Source organism: Pseudogymnoascus destructans (genome assembly GCF_001641265.1).
Source record: "Pseudogymnoascus destructans isolate 20631-21 unplaced genomic scaffold scaffold_6, whole genome shotgun sequence".
Lineage (NCBI taxonomy): Eukaryota > Fungi > Ascomycota > Leotiomycetes > Thelebolales > Thelebolaceae > Pseudogymnoascus > Pseudogymnoascus destructans.
In genome coordinates this window covers 1,082,131-1,095,782 of record NW_020167525.1, presented here as the reverse complement: position 1 = coordinate 1,095,782, position 13,652 = coordinate 1,082,131, and the positions used below count along the sequence as shown (strand labels likewise).

The 13,652-nt window shown below is 51.3% G+C and overlaps 3 protein-coding genes across 3 annotated transcripts; 1 reads left to right on the top strand and 2 right to left on the bottom strand.

Annotated features, from left to right (window-relative positions):
* Positions 1 to 320: 320 nt before the first annotated feature.
* Positions 321 to 2,202, bottom strand: GCS1_2 (Zn finger-containing GTPase- Activating Protein for ARF). The gene is made up of 4 exons (XM_024467137.1): positions 1,768 to 2,202; positions 937 to 1,698; positions 601 to 854; positions 321 to 538 (listed from the first exon to the last, which is right to left on the bottom strand). Exons 1-4 carry the CDS (start codon positions 1,813 to 1,815, stop codon positions 451 to 453), a joined length of 1,152 nt encoding a protein of 383 aa, XP_024325790.1. The 5' UTR covers positions 1,816 to 2,202; the 3' UTR covers positions 321 to 450.
* On the bottom strand, positions 2,203 to 4,658 carry VC83_03490 (uncharacterized protein). Its single transcript, XM_024467136.1, has 4 exons — positions 4,183 to 4,658; positions 3,636 to 3,939; positions 3,381 to 3,584; positions 2,203 to 3,302 (listed from the first exon to the last, which is right to left on the bottom strand). Exons 1-4 carry the CDS (start codon positions 4,398 to 4,400, stop codon positions 2,985 to 2,987), a joined length of 1,044 nt encoding a protein of 347 aa, XP_024325946.1. The 5' UTR covers positions 4,401 to 4,658; the 3' UTR covers positions 2,203 to 2,984.
* Positions 4,659 to 9,119: 4,461 nt separating this feature from the next.
* Positions 9,120 to 12,957, top strand: TAH18 (NAPDH-dependent diflavin reductase). The gene is made up of 4 exons (XM_024467135.1): positions 9,120 to 9,907; positions 10,079 to 10,254; positions 10,385 to 10,483; positions 10,614 to 12,957. Exons 1-4 carry the CDS (start codon positions 9,713 to 9,715, stop codon positions 12,100 to 12,102), a joined length of 1,959 nt encoding a protein of 652 aa, XP_024326021.1. The 5' UTR covers positions 9,120 to 9,712; the 3' UTR covers positions 12,103 to 12,957.
* Positions 12,958 to 13,652: the final 695 nt, after the last annotated feature.

The window sequence follows — 13,652 nt, the reverse complement described above, 5'->3', positions numbered from 1 at the left end:
TGTACTTAGCCTTTTATAAGCATTTAAAGTACTCTATTTGATTTTTAAAGCAATTAGTATTGTAGTTATTAAGATACTAAGAATTAGGTCAAAAGTGGGGGCTAAAACTCAATATCTTAATAACTACAATACTAATTGCTTTAAAAATCAAATAGAGTACTTTAAATGCTTATAAAAGGCTAAGTACATATTTTTATAACTTATTATTAAAGGGTTGTTGAGATATTAAGTTATGAAATTCGTGATTTAAGGTATAAAATGGATTGGCCGGTTCGCTTGTTTGGCCGGTTCGTTATACATGTACGTTACGACTAAATAATCATGATTGTAATTGATTTTCTAACCCTGCTCGTTATTATTTACTCTCTCACTCCCCCTTTCACATCGTCTAATGAATATCCCAACCAACGTAAAAATTCGCATTATCATCTACCCAAGCTATCCCAGTTATCACCATTTATCCCAATCCCCATCCTCCTCCTTCACCTCCTTCCTCACCACCTCCTTCACCTCCTTCCTCACCTCCTTCTTCTCCCCCCTCTTCCCCATCAGCCCCTCCCCCTCCCCCCTCCTAACGCCCCCCCCCCACCCCCCCTCAACGCATTCGTCCCAATCGTCCCCCCCCCGCCCCCCCCATCCGGCCTCCCAAACCCATCCCAGAAATCCCTCTTCGACTCATCCAACGGCCCTCTCCCACCTCCACCACCACGCGCACCCCCGGCGCCTTCACCCTCCACAAAGCGGTTAAACGAGTCGTTGAGTGTTCTGCTTGCGCCTTGGGCGCCGGTTTGGGCGGACTTGGCGAGTTGGGCGGCGGTGAGGCGGGCTTGGGCTGCGAGGTCTGCTTCTGCGATCTGCACAGGCGTTAGTGACCGAACCACACCACATGAGAGAAAAAAAAGGGCAGAGCAGGGGAAATTTAAAATGCCAACCCACCCTTTGCGCAGCAGGCGCAATATACCCCTCATTAACCTGCCTAGCCGTCTTCCCCACCATCCCCCCAAACCACCCAAACCCCTTCGTCAGCGCCGCCACCGGATCCCTCTGCAGCTCATCCAAGCCCGGTGGCCCATCCCCCCTCGCAGGCGCCGGCATCTCCGATCCGAACCCGCCATACTTGCCTCCCTGGCTGGGATGCACGTCTGCGGGGCGCGCAGCATTCGCCTCCCCAAGCTTTGAGAAATACCTATCATCGACCTTAGCCTTGGAGCTGCGTCCACTACCCCCATCGCCGAGAGACGGAGCAGGCGATGCACGGCCTTGAATCTGCGTTGTCGCTCGCGACGCCGGCTTCGTTTCCCGTCTCGGTACTACCGGTTTCGGCGCCCCAGGCACATACTCCCTCCCCTCCACCTTGGCAGTCAGACGTCCCTTCCACTCCTCCCCCACCACACTCTCATACCTCTCCTTAATAGTCGCATCTTCAAACCCCACCCCAGCGAGTTTATTCTCCTCATGCCCCTCGAAGAAGTCGCGCCAGGGCTTATTGCCACCGAGACGCATGCGCTCGATCTCCGCGGCCTTGAAGGCGTCCATGGTGGTCGAGCGCACGAAGGACACGTGCACGCCGAGGCCGCGGTGCACGCCCGCGCAGGAGAGGCAGATGAAGATGCCGAATTTGGGGGAGGCCCATTGGGGGGACGGCGCGGAGCAGTCCGCGCAGACGGAGTTGTTGTTTGTTTTGGCGATTTCCTGGAGCTGTGGGGGGGAGATGTGATTCAGCGGGTGGCTTTTGGGGGGGGGGGGGGGGGAAGGGAAGGGGCGTACCTTTGATCGTGTCTCCGGATCAACCTCCCACATCGCCTTGGACGCCATTGTATTTAAAGTCGAGGCCTATTCCTACCTCTCGAGATACCAGTCTACACCCCCTTATTCCCGCGTCCTCGCCTCGTACTCTCACCGCAAACGCCGCCCGTCACCGTAATCGGCCCCCTTTCCAATAACCCCACACACAAAAGCCTCCTTCGAGCCGTCAAATCGCCCCTCTGTAGACGTCGTCGTCGCTGTAGCCGTAATTATTACCTACCAAACACTTCCCCGTTCTCAACAAAAGTTACAACAGTATAAATCCCTTTCCTTTCTGGGGGGAGTTGGGCAGTTTGGTAGTTCAAAAGATAGGAGACAGGAGAGAGAGGGGCGAGCGGCCGCGGTAGCTTTTCGTCCCTGTCAAAAAGACCTGGGTTGGTTGGGGCGTGGGGTGGCTCGCGCTCGCATATTTTAGCGCGCGATTGCCGTGCAGCGCCCAAAAACCCAATTCGTGCGGGCGGTATGGCCTAGGAACGTGATGGCTGGGGGGTCAGAGATGTCTCGGCCTCGTCGGCCTTGGATAGTTACAGCCTAGATGCTACTCTAGCCTGGATCGTGGCCTTGTTGCTCACCACGTCGTCACAGGTTTAATTCCTTTTTACTGGGCGTCCGGAGTATATTGACATCTTCAAAGGCTATCATATCACAATCATCATCGGATCACGACAAACATTCACTCATATTGCTCAAGTCAGAATCCCCAAAAATCAACTTTTCATTTCACAACTTCCCCCCTCTTCCCCCCAGACCCGCACAAAAAGGAAATCTCTATTGTACAGGCCCAGCTAAAAGAAAAACGGTCGTAGTGAGACATATGATGGAGGAAAAAAAGATATTGTGTAGTTTGTCGTCTCAAAAAGTACAAGCCATGGGAATTGTAGGATATAGCCGTCGCTTCTAGAAGAACGAAGCCTCAAGAGAAGCCGCCAGATCTAACAGTGCCCATCGACAGTTTCCCAAGACCTCCCATAAAATCATTTTTCCTCTCCCATTAAAATCGTGAAATAGCTAGTACCCGGTTATTAAAAACAGTTTTAACGAGCCATTACCAGCATTTCATTTCCCAGTGCTTCCGCCATACGCCTGGAGAAGTAACAATGTATAAAAGCAATGCTCAGGCGAAAAAACGGATGCAGCACTCCCCATCATTACGTCTCGTATAATACACCAGTCACCGCTTAAGCAGTGGTGGTCTCCTCAACAGTGGTGGCGGCGCCGTTGGTCTCCTCAGTAACGGGAGCGTTGGCGTCCTCATCGGTCTTGTCGGGGCTGTCGATGGCAACCTTGACAGCGATCTCGCGACCCTCAATCTCCTTGCCGTTCATCTCAGAGACGGCCTTGAGCTGCTGCTCCTCAGAGGAGAGAGTGACAAAGCCGAAGCCACGGCCCTTGCGGGGCTCGTTGCGGGCCTGGAGCTTCTTGACCATGAAGCGGGGGATGGGGCGGAGAGCGATCTTGGCGGAGGATGGCTCGTAGGCAGTAAAGAGCTCCTTGAGCTGTGCGAGACATGTATTAGCAAACATTTCGGAAGTAGATTGGGAACTATTCGCGGTGAATTGGGGGAAATAACCAACCTTATCCTCGCTCAGATCGTAAGGAAGGTTGGCAACCATGACCTTGTTCTTGGATGGGATGCCATCGGCAGGTGGGCCACGCTCACGGCGCTCACGGGGAGCACGAGCGGCCTTCTTGTCGTCCTTGGCAGCCTCATCAGTGGTAACCTGGTTGGTGATGTCCTGGAGAGGGAGAACCTCTTCAGATGCAACCTCGCCCTCGGCCTGTGGCATTGTTAGCGTTGTGTATTGCGGATTTGGAATTGGGAGACGTACGCGGTCACCAGCACGGGCAGTGCGTCCACCACGGCCACGGCCGCGTCCACGACCGCGTCCGGATTGTCTGCGGCGGCCACCCTCGGTACCCTCAGCACCGTCACCTCCACTCACGGCATTCTCAGTCTTCTCGCCGGCTGGCTCAGGCTTGCGGGCAAGCTGAACGGAGACCTTGCGCTCAAGGATCTCTTTGCCGGAAAGCTCAGTGATGGCGCGCTCGGCCTCGCTGGGTGTAGAGAGGTCGACAAAAGCGTAGCCGACTGGGCGATCGGTGCGTGGGTTCTTAGGGATGGAGGTCGATTCACTGTCAGAAAAAGCGTCAGCAGCTGTTATCCAAACGTAGCCATCGATGGTATCCATCATGGTGGGTGCAATTAGATCGCCCCAACGGTATTGGCAAGGGTGAACAGAAGCGCATGGAGCTGCATTGGTGGCGGTTCCGAGCCGATCTGACATTGTCACGAGACATGGTGGGTGGTACCTTCCACAACTGGGCGATGCGCCACCGTGACAAGAAGGGCAAGGGAAAAGACGGAGGCGAACTTACACAAGGTATCCCTTGAAGAAGTCGGTCAACTCCTGCTCGGTGGTCGCGTAGGCGAGGTTGCCGATGTAAAGTCTCCGTCCCTCAGCGGCGCTGGCCAGAACTGCATCGTTGTGAGCGGCGGCAGTGGTCTTGTCAGCGTCGGCGGCGATGGTTGCGTTGCCAAGCTTGGCAGTAACGTCGTTGACGGCGTCAGTAATCTTCTCAGCGATGGCAGACATGGTGAATGATCGAGTTGATGAAGGATGTTGGTTGGGGAGATAACTGAGTTGAATTGAAATGAGGTTGGGGATTGTCGACGTTGTCTGTTGTTCGAGAGGAGAGATTTGACTTCTTGAACAAGGATTTATGCGAGGGAGGGATGGCTTGAAGGGTAGCTTGGAGCCCTAGAAGGAGGATGTGGAAGGGGAGTTGGAGGAGTTTTTGGGAGTTGAATTGTCTTTGATGGATTGAAGTTGATGGGAGAGGGAGAGGGAGAGGGAGAGGAGAGGCAGAGGGAGAAGGAGAGGCGAAGAAGTAGAGTAGGGGGACGATTATTATTATTATTATTGGGCCCAGAAGGTGCTAGCTTGGGGTGCCTTTTGTTTACTGTGGGTGTGGGAGGGAGATAAAATGATAAAATGGGTAATTACCGTAAATGGACGAGATTAAGCGACATTGGGATTAAAATGGTGATTGCGCTTGCTGGATAAGGGCAAAATGCGGCAGTTTAGGGAAGGCGGTGTGTAGTGGCAAACAATCCTCTATCCCATAGTGTATAAATATTTACATCTAAGTTATCCTATAACGTGGTTTACCACCAAACGGAACATCCCACCAAATGAAACACTTTCCGATAGCATCGCAACCTCAAACCCAATTACTCCACCCTAACACATTAAAATTAACTACACTCAATTGAATTCTCTTCTCCTAATATCTCTTCAACCTCTTGACAGGTTCGTACATTATGCCCAGTCTTGCCGCACCTCCCACAGCGCCGCGAAGTCGATGGACCAGCCTCTACAGCACCCTCCTCATTTGACCTTTTCTGTCGTTTCAACCCTTTATCCTCTTTTTCAGCGATCAGTTTTTGAGCATCTTCTATAGTAAGTGACCCTCCATCTTGGACACGTGTACGCTTGGCTTTCCGACGCTTTGAAAGTGCTGTGTTGGCCTTTCGAAGGGTACGGACCTCCTCTTGTATAAGGGTCATTTGGTGCGCAATGCGGTCTGTACCCTTCACCAGCTGCTTTACAGCTGAAAAAATCGTTGTTGGGGAGCTTCCTTGATGAATTCCAATTCTATTCTGTACAAACTTAGACTGCAAAATTGCATCAGCTGGGGTTTGTGGCGTTTGAGGGACCCAAGGGTCAGCCTCTAGTAGGGGGGATCCAGTTGGTGTTGGCGTCCGTAACTTGATATCAAGCTTTGAGAGAACTGCTTCTGGGTTGTACGGGACTAGGCCAGTACCTCGAAAGCCAGCTAGGATATTTTCAGTTGTCATTGTATGGTCGTGGGCAGCCTTGAATGCAATAAAGAACTCAATCTTAGTGATATGGGTAATAGAGGCCTTAATGAAGACCTCAAGTTCTCGACCATACATTCGCTTTAGTACACTAAAACACCCAACATCAAGAGGCTGGGTAAGATGTGAGGAGTGCGCAGGGAGACAGAGCGTAATAATGTTGTTCTCCTTGCAGTACATATCAAACTGGGCAGATAGGTGGCTCTCATGGCCATCTAGGACAATCATCCGCCAGACCCCTTGTGTTCGTACACGTGTATGCTGATTAAAGTGTTTTATCCAGTCTAGACCTGTATCATTGTCGGTCCAGCCATTTGGTGAGGTCTTGATGGCCCAAGTAGGTGGAAGGCCGCACTCTGTGTACCAAGGCGCAAGGTGATGCTTGCCTTGTACAATCAAGTATGCAGGCACTACAAAGCCGTCTGCACTCACACATTCAATCGCTGTTGCCCATTCCCGATTACCAGACTGAAGCTGCTTTGCTTGGCCTTTTCGATCTGAGCTCGTAACAACCATATTCCCACAGATAACACCCATCATAAAGCCCGTCTCATCAAAGTTGTAGAAGTCAGCATCCTGGATGCTGTACTTCGCCTGCATGTTCTTTACCAGCTCAAACCACTTTCTTATACAATCAGGATCTTCGCAGAGGGCTAGCTGGAGGTCGTACGCATGAGAGAGACGCGTCTTAAGCTTTGGTTCATTGTGTACAAAGCGGTAGGGCCAGTTTTTTCCAACTGGGGGTTCGCGACGCGTCGCACGGAGGAGATTCGCTATATCTCGTACATCCTCAATTCGAGGTGGAAATCCTCGCGAATCTAGGTCAAGTACGTATCGTATGAGCTCCTCTTCCTCAATTGGGGTCAATGGACGTTGTTTGTCGCATCTACCAGCTCGTGGTTGGCTTCCGTGTATGCGACGGGTAAGTGTTACATGTGGGACCTCATATAGCTGCGCAGCACGTCGGATGGACAGTTTGTGGGGTGATTTGGTAGCTTGAATGGCTAGTAAAACTCAGCCTTCATTAGCTTTCTGAGGCATCTTTTTGTTGTGGTGTGGTGGAGTAATTGGGTTTGAGGTTGCGATGCTATCGGAAAGTGTTTCATTTGGTGGGATGTTCCGTTTGGTGGTAAACCACGTTAAATATTTTACATCTATCCTATCCCATCCCATACTATCTAAACATTTTCATCTATCCTATCCCATCCTATCCCATAGTGTCTAAACATTTTACATACTAATTATACTATACTCTATCCCATTTAGACAGGACAGAATAGTATAACATACTAACTATACTATGCTGTACTGTCTAAAACATTTTACATCTATCCTAGCCCATAGTGTCTAAACATTTTACATCTATCCTAGCCCATACTCGGTGTTCCACCCACTCGCTTCGCTCGTAGGTGGCGACAGCAAGTTGTGCGTGCGACAGCAAGATGTGCGACACATAAAACGATGAAAAAGACGCCTTATATATCAACTATATAACTATATAATTAAAACATAAAATCAATAGAACTACTATCACTATCGCTACTGCCACTATTGCTACTATCACTTTGATCCTTACTATACCGTAAAATGATCACTTTTGATTTCAACCCTTCCTTCTTCCGCTCTGCTACCCGCTTCCTCTCAACCTTACGCTCTTCAATTTCGATTTTACGTGCTTGCGCTTGTAGCTGCTTTACTACTTGGTCCGATTCCCTTGCTGCTCTTGCGTCTGCTTTTGCTTGCAACTTTGCTTTCTTCTCTTCCCGCATTTTCCGTGCATCTGATGCATATAACTGCCCTCCTTTCTGTAGTGATTTCCGTGCCCTTGCCTTTGCTGCCTTCTGCTCTACTGCACGTAGAGTCATAATATCTAGCTCGGTCTTATAGAGCTCTGCCCGGTGTAGAACAACTGTAGTTCCACGTGCAAATGATTGAAACCCTTCTCTTGAAGGCGATGAGAAAGCTTCCTCTGCTCTCTTCTGCCAATGTTCAACCGCTTGCACACTTTGCATAGTTGTTTTCGGTGTTGAGATAATATTATATGAAGCAAATGGCTCATAATCAGGTGTTTGATTCCGAGTCTCTTGTATCTTGTCAATTACAAGTGGAGGATTATATGGATATAGTCCTGTATTTCTCCAACCAGATTGAATTGTACGGACAGTTAGAGATTGCCGTCAGATTTGCGGGAGGTCTGAAAGGAACGTACGTAGCTTATACTCATAGTCGTAGCTACGTACTGCTTGATCAAGTGCCTTTTGATGAAAGTGTTTGCACTGCTTAAAAACCGCTACATCAAGAGGTTGTAATAGATGTGTTGTATGAGCAGGAAGGCAGCAAATAACAATGTTATGCTCTTCTGCTAATGTAAGAAAGCGCTCTGTTTTATGAGAGTCATGGCCGTCAAGTAATAAGAGGCGAGTATCATCTGGTGCCATATGCTCTGCAGATAGTTGGATAAAATGCATAAGGTATTGGATTGCAATGTCGTCGTTTGAATACCCGCTCTCATTTACAATAATGAGAGCATTTGGCTCAAGGTCATCATTGTACCATGAATCCATATGAAGTTTGCCAGGGATAATGATAGCTTCTGCAAGTGCAGCACCACTTGCATTTACTGCCTCAATTACAGTAACAGAGAGCCGATTCTCAGGATTATCAACAGTCCACTGCTTTACACCGATTGGTACAATAACAGCCGTAGACTTATAACACCCAATCATATAGCCTGTCTCATCAACATTCCATAAATTATATGGCTTAATGTTATGTTTTGTAATAAGGGCGTTATATGTGAGAAAGAATTCCTCAAACACCTCTTTCTTTTGTGCTTGCTTCCGATGTGTATTTAACGTCTTCGTGTGAATTGTATGAAATTCGGGGTGTGCTTTTAGAAAGCGTTGTAGCCACCGTTGTGATGGTATCGTACGATTAGGTCGTAAGTCTGCAACTGCCCGTAGTATCATAGATCGGTTGGCAGGGACCCCGCGCTCAAGTTGGTCGTATATGAATTGACAGACCGCGGTCTCTTGCGATTGAGATAAGACTCGATTGCTACCTCCGTGGGGTAATTGAGGAGACGTAGTACTCGTAATACGACGTCGGAGTGTCTCACGGTTGACATTGAATTTATTTGCAACCCAAGCAATTGTATATGTACTTGGTTGTTTTAAGAAGAACTGTTGGGCCTCATTAAGGCGAGCAATCATAGTAGGATCGTTATTTTGAGGCATTGTAGATACTACGTTATGAAGAATACTATTATTTTTTCTATATATCAAAATAGCGGTGTACGCACATCTTGCTGTCGCACGCACAACTTGCTGTCGCCACCTACGAGCGAAGCGAGTGGGTGGAACACCGAGTAGTGTCTAAACATTTTACATCTATCCTACCCCATAACTTAGTGTCTAAACATTTTACATCTATCCTATCCCATACTGTCTATACATTCTACATACTAACTATCCCATACTGTCTAAACATTCTACATACTAACTATCCCATACTGTCTATAACAATATAACATATAACATATCACATACCCTATAACATAGTGCCATTTATCTCCAAATATATATCCCTTTCCCCATTCCAGCTCCCCCTAAAACCATGTACTCCCATCCCCAAGCAGACCGACGACCGCCGACCGCAAAGAAATAACATCCAAGGAGATTTGCCACCAGCATGCGTCGCGCAAACACACACAGTTCCGTAGAGCAAACGCCGTAAATTAATTCGATTTGATTGCGTCTAATATCACGACTCCGCCGCAGGAAATATATCATGTCGCCACCAACAACGAGACCAACAACAAGACCAACAACAAGACCAACAACAAGACCACCAACAAGACCACAGACCACGAAAAATATAACTCCATCATGCCATTGCAAAATCCAGACCCAACCCCCGATCCCGTGACATCCCCTTCCCTACTGGCCCTAATGCAGGTACCGCCGCCGTCGCATCTTCCCCCGCCACAACACAACTACAACTACAACAGCACACGCCACCATCACCATGGCCACCACGGCCCCCGTTCCCATCCCAATCCCCATCCCCTTCCCCCCGACGCGCCACGACCGCAGCGCCTTAATCCTGTACGCCTCCGAGACCGGCACTAGCGAAGATGCCGCATATCTACTTGGCCGTATAGCCCAACGTCTCCGGTTCACAACGCGGGTGGCGGCTATGGATGGCGAGGGGGTTAATGTCGTATGTCTCCCAATTACTATCCCCTCACCCATCGGCCGCTCTTGCTGCCTCCAACCCCCCTCCAACCCCCCCCCCTCCACCCCCCTCTCCCTCTCCGGTCACTTCCGTGCTATCTATCCAGCCAATTCCCCCCTGTAACCATGACCTAGAGGTATTAACTTAATTTTGTAGAACGAACTCCGCAAATATACGATTGTCGTCTTCGCGGTCTCGACGACGGGGCAGGGCGATTTCCCCGCCAACGGGAGGAGGCTGTGGAAGTCGCTGCTGAGGAAGAGTATCCCGGCTGGGTACCTGCGTCACGTGGATTTTACGACGTTTGGGTTTGGGGATCGATCGTATGCGAAGTGAGTCTGCTGTCTTTCTGTTTGTTTTACTCTCTTCTTTGTTGTGGTGGTTGTTGTGGCGGTCTTGTTTGTTTGTCCAGGAGCGAATGTGGTGTTTATCCCCTATTGTTCGATTGCTAACACCGGGAAGGTTCAACTGGGCTGCGAGAAAACTGCATAGGCGGCTGCAGCAGTTAGGAGCCAAGGAGTTTTATGCCAGAGGAGAGGGAGACGACCAGCACGACGAAGGGTGAGTGAAAAAGACGTTTTGTTCTAGCAGCTTCTGGGGACCCTTAACCCCAATTAATCTGCTGATCTTTCAACTACCAACTCCTGAATACTTCACTCTTGAAGGAGAACACACTTCTGACACCACACAGGACGGACGGTGCGCTTATACCTTGGTCTCTAGGGTTGAAGAGGCATCTCGTGGAGAACTATCCGCTTCCTGACGGGATAGAGCCTATTCCAGACGAAGAGTTTCTACCACCAAAGTATATTCTCCAGATCGTGAATCCTGAGATCGATTCCGATACTCCAACACAAAACGAAACATCTCCAAAGATGAACGAAGGCACCAATGACCCCTGCCTCAAAGAGGGCTTCGATGAAGCCGACCTTATCACGGATGAGACACCGCCTTCCCAGGACATCATCCAGATCCCCGGCCACAAAGTCCTGACGCTCAAGAAAAACATCCGCATCACAGCCGAGGACCATTTCCAAGATGTGCGCCACATCGCGCTTGAGATGGAAGGCAGCATCCGCTACGAACCCGGCGACGTCCTAACCCTCTACCCCAAGAACTTCCCCGCCGATGTCAACTCCCTCATCGCCCTTCAGGGCTGGACTTCCATTGCCGACAAACCCCTCCAAGTCATCGATAGCGCTGCCCATCCCACCTCCCCTCCTTTTACAGCCGCTATTCTAGACCTCCACTTCCCCGTCGGTCGCCCTCCCACCCTCCGTGACCTCCTCACCCACAACCTCGACATAACAGCCATCCCACGCCGCTCCTTCCTCGGCGCCTGCGCCCACTTCACGGGCGACGAAACCCACAAGACCAAACTCCAAGAATTCTCCAACCCAGCCTACACAGACGAGTACTTCGACTACACCACCCGCCCCCGCCGTTCCATCCTCGAAATCCTCCAGGACTTCCCCACCGTCAAACTCCCCTTCCGGAACGCCCTGGCCCTCTTCCCCCGCCTACGCGGCCGTCAATTCTCCATCTCCTCCGGCGGCGTCCTGCGCCAGCCCAACGGTAAAGAAACCACCATCTTCCACCTCACCATCGCCCTCGTCCGCTACCGCACCGTCCTCCGCAAAATCCGCCAGGGCGTCTGCTCTCGCTACATCACGTCCCTCCAACCCGGCACCCCCCTCGCCGTCACCCTCTCCGACGGCTCCCTCAGCATCAGCGCCCAGGACTCACCCCTCTTCCACCGCCCGCTCCTGATGATCGCCCCCGGCACCGGCGTCGCCCCCATGCGCAGCCTAATCTGGGAGCGCTCCCTGGTCCTCAACCAGGAGGACGAGCTACGCGGCATCGAGTGCGGCAGCGAGAACACCTTCGAGGGAGCTCCGCGCGCCAAGACGGTGCTGATCTTTGGCGGGCGCAACCGCAACGGCGATTTCCTGTACGAGCACGAGTGGCGGGATCACAAGCTCGGGATCGATGTTTTGGTGGCGTGGAGCAGGGATCAGCGCGAGAAGGTGTACGTGCAGGATGTCATCCGCCGCGAGGCGCAGATGGTGTGGAAGATGCTGAGGCCGTGGGAGCTGGTGAGGCCGTGGGAGGCAAGGGGGGGAATCTGCATGATGCGGAGAGGGGGGTTGATCCCAACTGGATGGGGGATGGGACGGTGATTGTGTGTGGGAGCTCCGGGAAGATGCCGATGGCGGTCAGGGCGGCGATTGTGGATGTGTTTGCGGAGGGGTTTGGGGGGGATAGGGAGAAGGCGGAGGCGGGGGTGAAGTGGTTGGAGAGGGAGGGGAGGTATTTGCAGGAGACTTGGTAGGTTGGGTATTGTGATGGTACCGACATGTTCTTCGGGTTATATGATAGATGGGGGGAAGGAATTATGGATTGAGTTTAGAGAGAAAGGGGGTTCGGAGCTGAGGAAGAGTCGGTATAGGAATCAAGAATGGAAGTATTCAACCGCATCCAGCCTTTATTCGTGGAGTTTTCGAATTTGTGGTGTGTTTATTTTACGTTATTTCCCTTACTCTTCTCACCATGCTTTTCTCTAGGCAGGCCTCATAAACCCTCTACAGGAGCAGAAGTAGCTATTTCTGAACCCGGCATAGAAGTCGTACTCATCGTCATTCCTCCTCCTCCTCAGCCTTCACCCGTCCCCTCCGGCACCACACCTCCCACTGTTCTTGCGGGCGTCTTCACTGCTTCCGACTTCTCTCCCACCACATCCCACGTCTGCGGAATCTCACTACTGCAACAACCGACTTCGTCCAGACCGTCTCCTCTCCCCCCCCCTTCCACCGACTCCACGGTAGCATAAATCCTCGGCATAACATCCGTAACAACCCCCCCTTTTTCCCCCACCAGCGTCCTCCGATTCGTGGAGATAGGCACGGTAAGCGCGCCACCAGTGGCGGTGGAGGTGGGGAGGAGGTGGCAGTATGCGTCTTTGGTGGAGGAGGTAGAGGTATTCGCTTGCGAGGGGGGTGGAGAGGCGGGTTGTGGTGTGGGTGCGGATTTCGGATGTGTGGGGGGGTGGGGGTTAGTGGGTTGGAGAGTTGAGGGGGGGTGTGGGATTTGGGGGAGGAGGGAAGGAGCGAAGGAGGGAAGAAGAAGGGGGGAAGGAGCAAAGGAGGGAAAGAGCGAACGAGAGAATGGTGGAAGGAGCGAAGGAGGGAATGGGGGAAGGAGCGAAGGAGAGAAAGAGCAAAAAGGGAAAAGAGGGAAGGAGGGAATGGGGGAAGGAGTGAAGGAGGGAAGGAACGAAGAAGGGTGAATGCGTAGACGGCAACGACATTGTGGCGCGCATGAATGTTGGCCACGAGGTAAGGTAGAACGGAATTGGGACACGGCAGCCATTGGGGACAGTAGGCTCGTAGATGGGGCAAGCGACAGAGTATGCTGTTGCGGTGTGGTCCTGTGGGTGTTAGTCAGGTCAGGAGAGAAGGAAATGATAGAAACAACACTCACAGTGTCTACGACCGATGCTAGCAATGGATTTATAGGCGCGAAGTTGGCAAGAAAAGCGACGTCGTCTCCTGCGCCGTCCCGATACCAACGAGAGTCGCAGCAGCCACTACCTCGACAATTACTGTGCCACGCATCTTCTAGCAACAGTAGCAGCTCGTGTGCCTCTACCCACCGACTAAACGTAGACTGATGAAGGTAATCCGGATCTCACTGCAGAACCGTCAACTCCTCCCGCAACAGACTAAGAAGA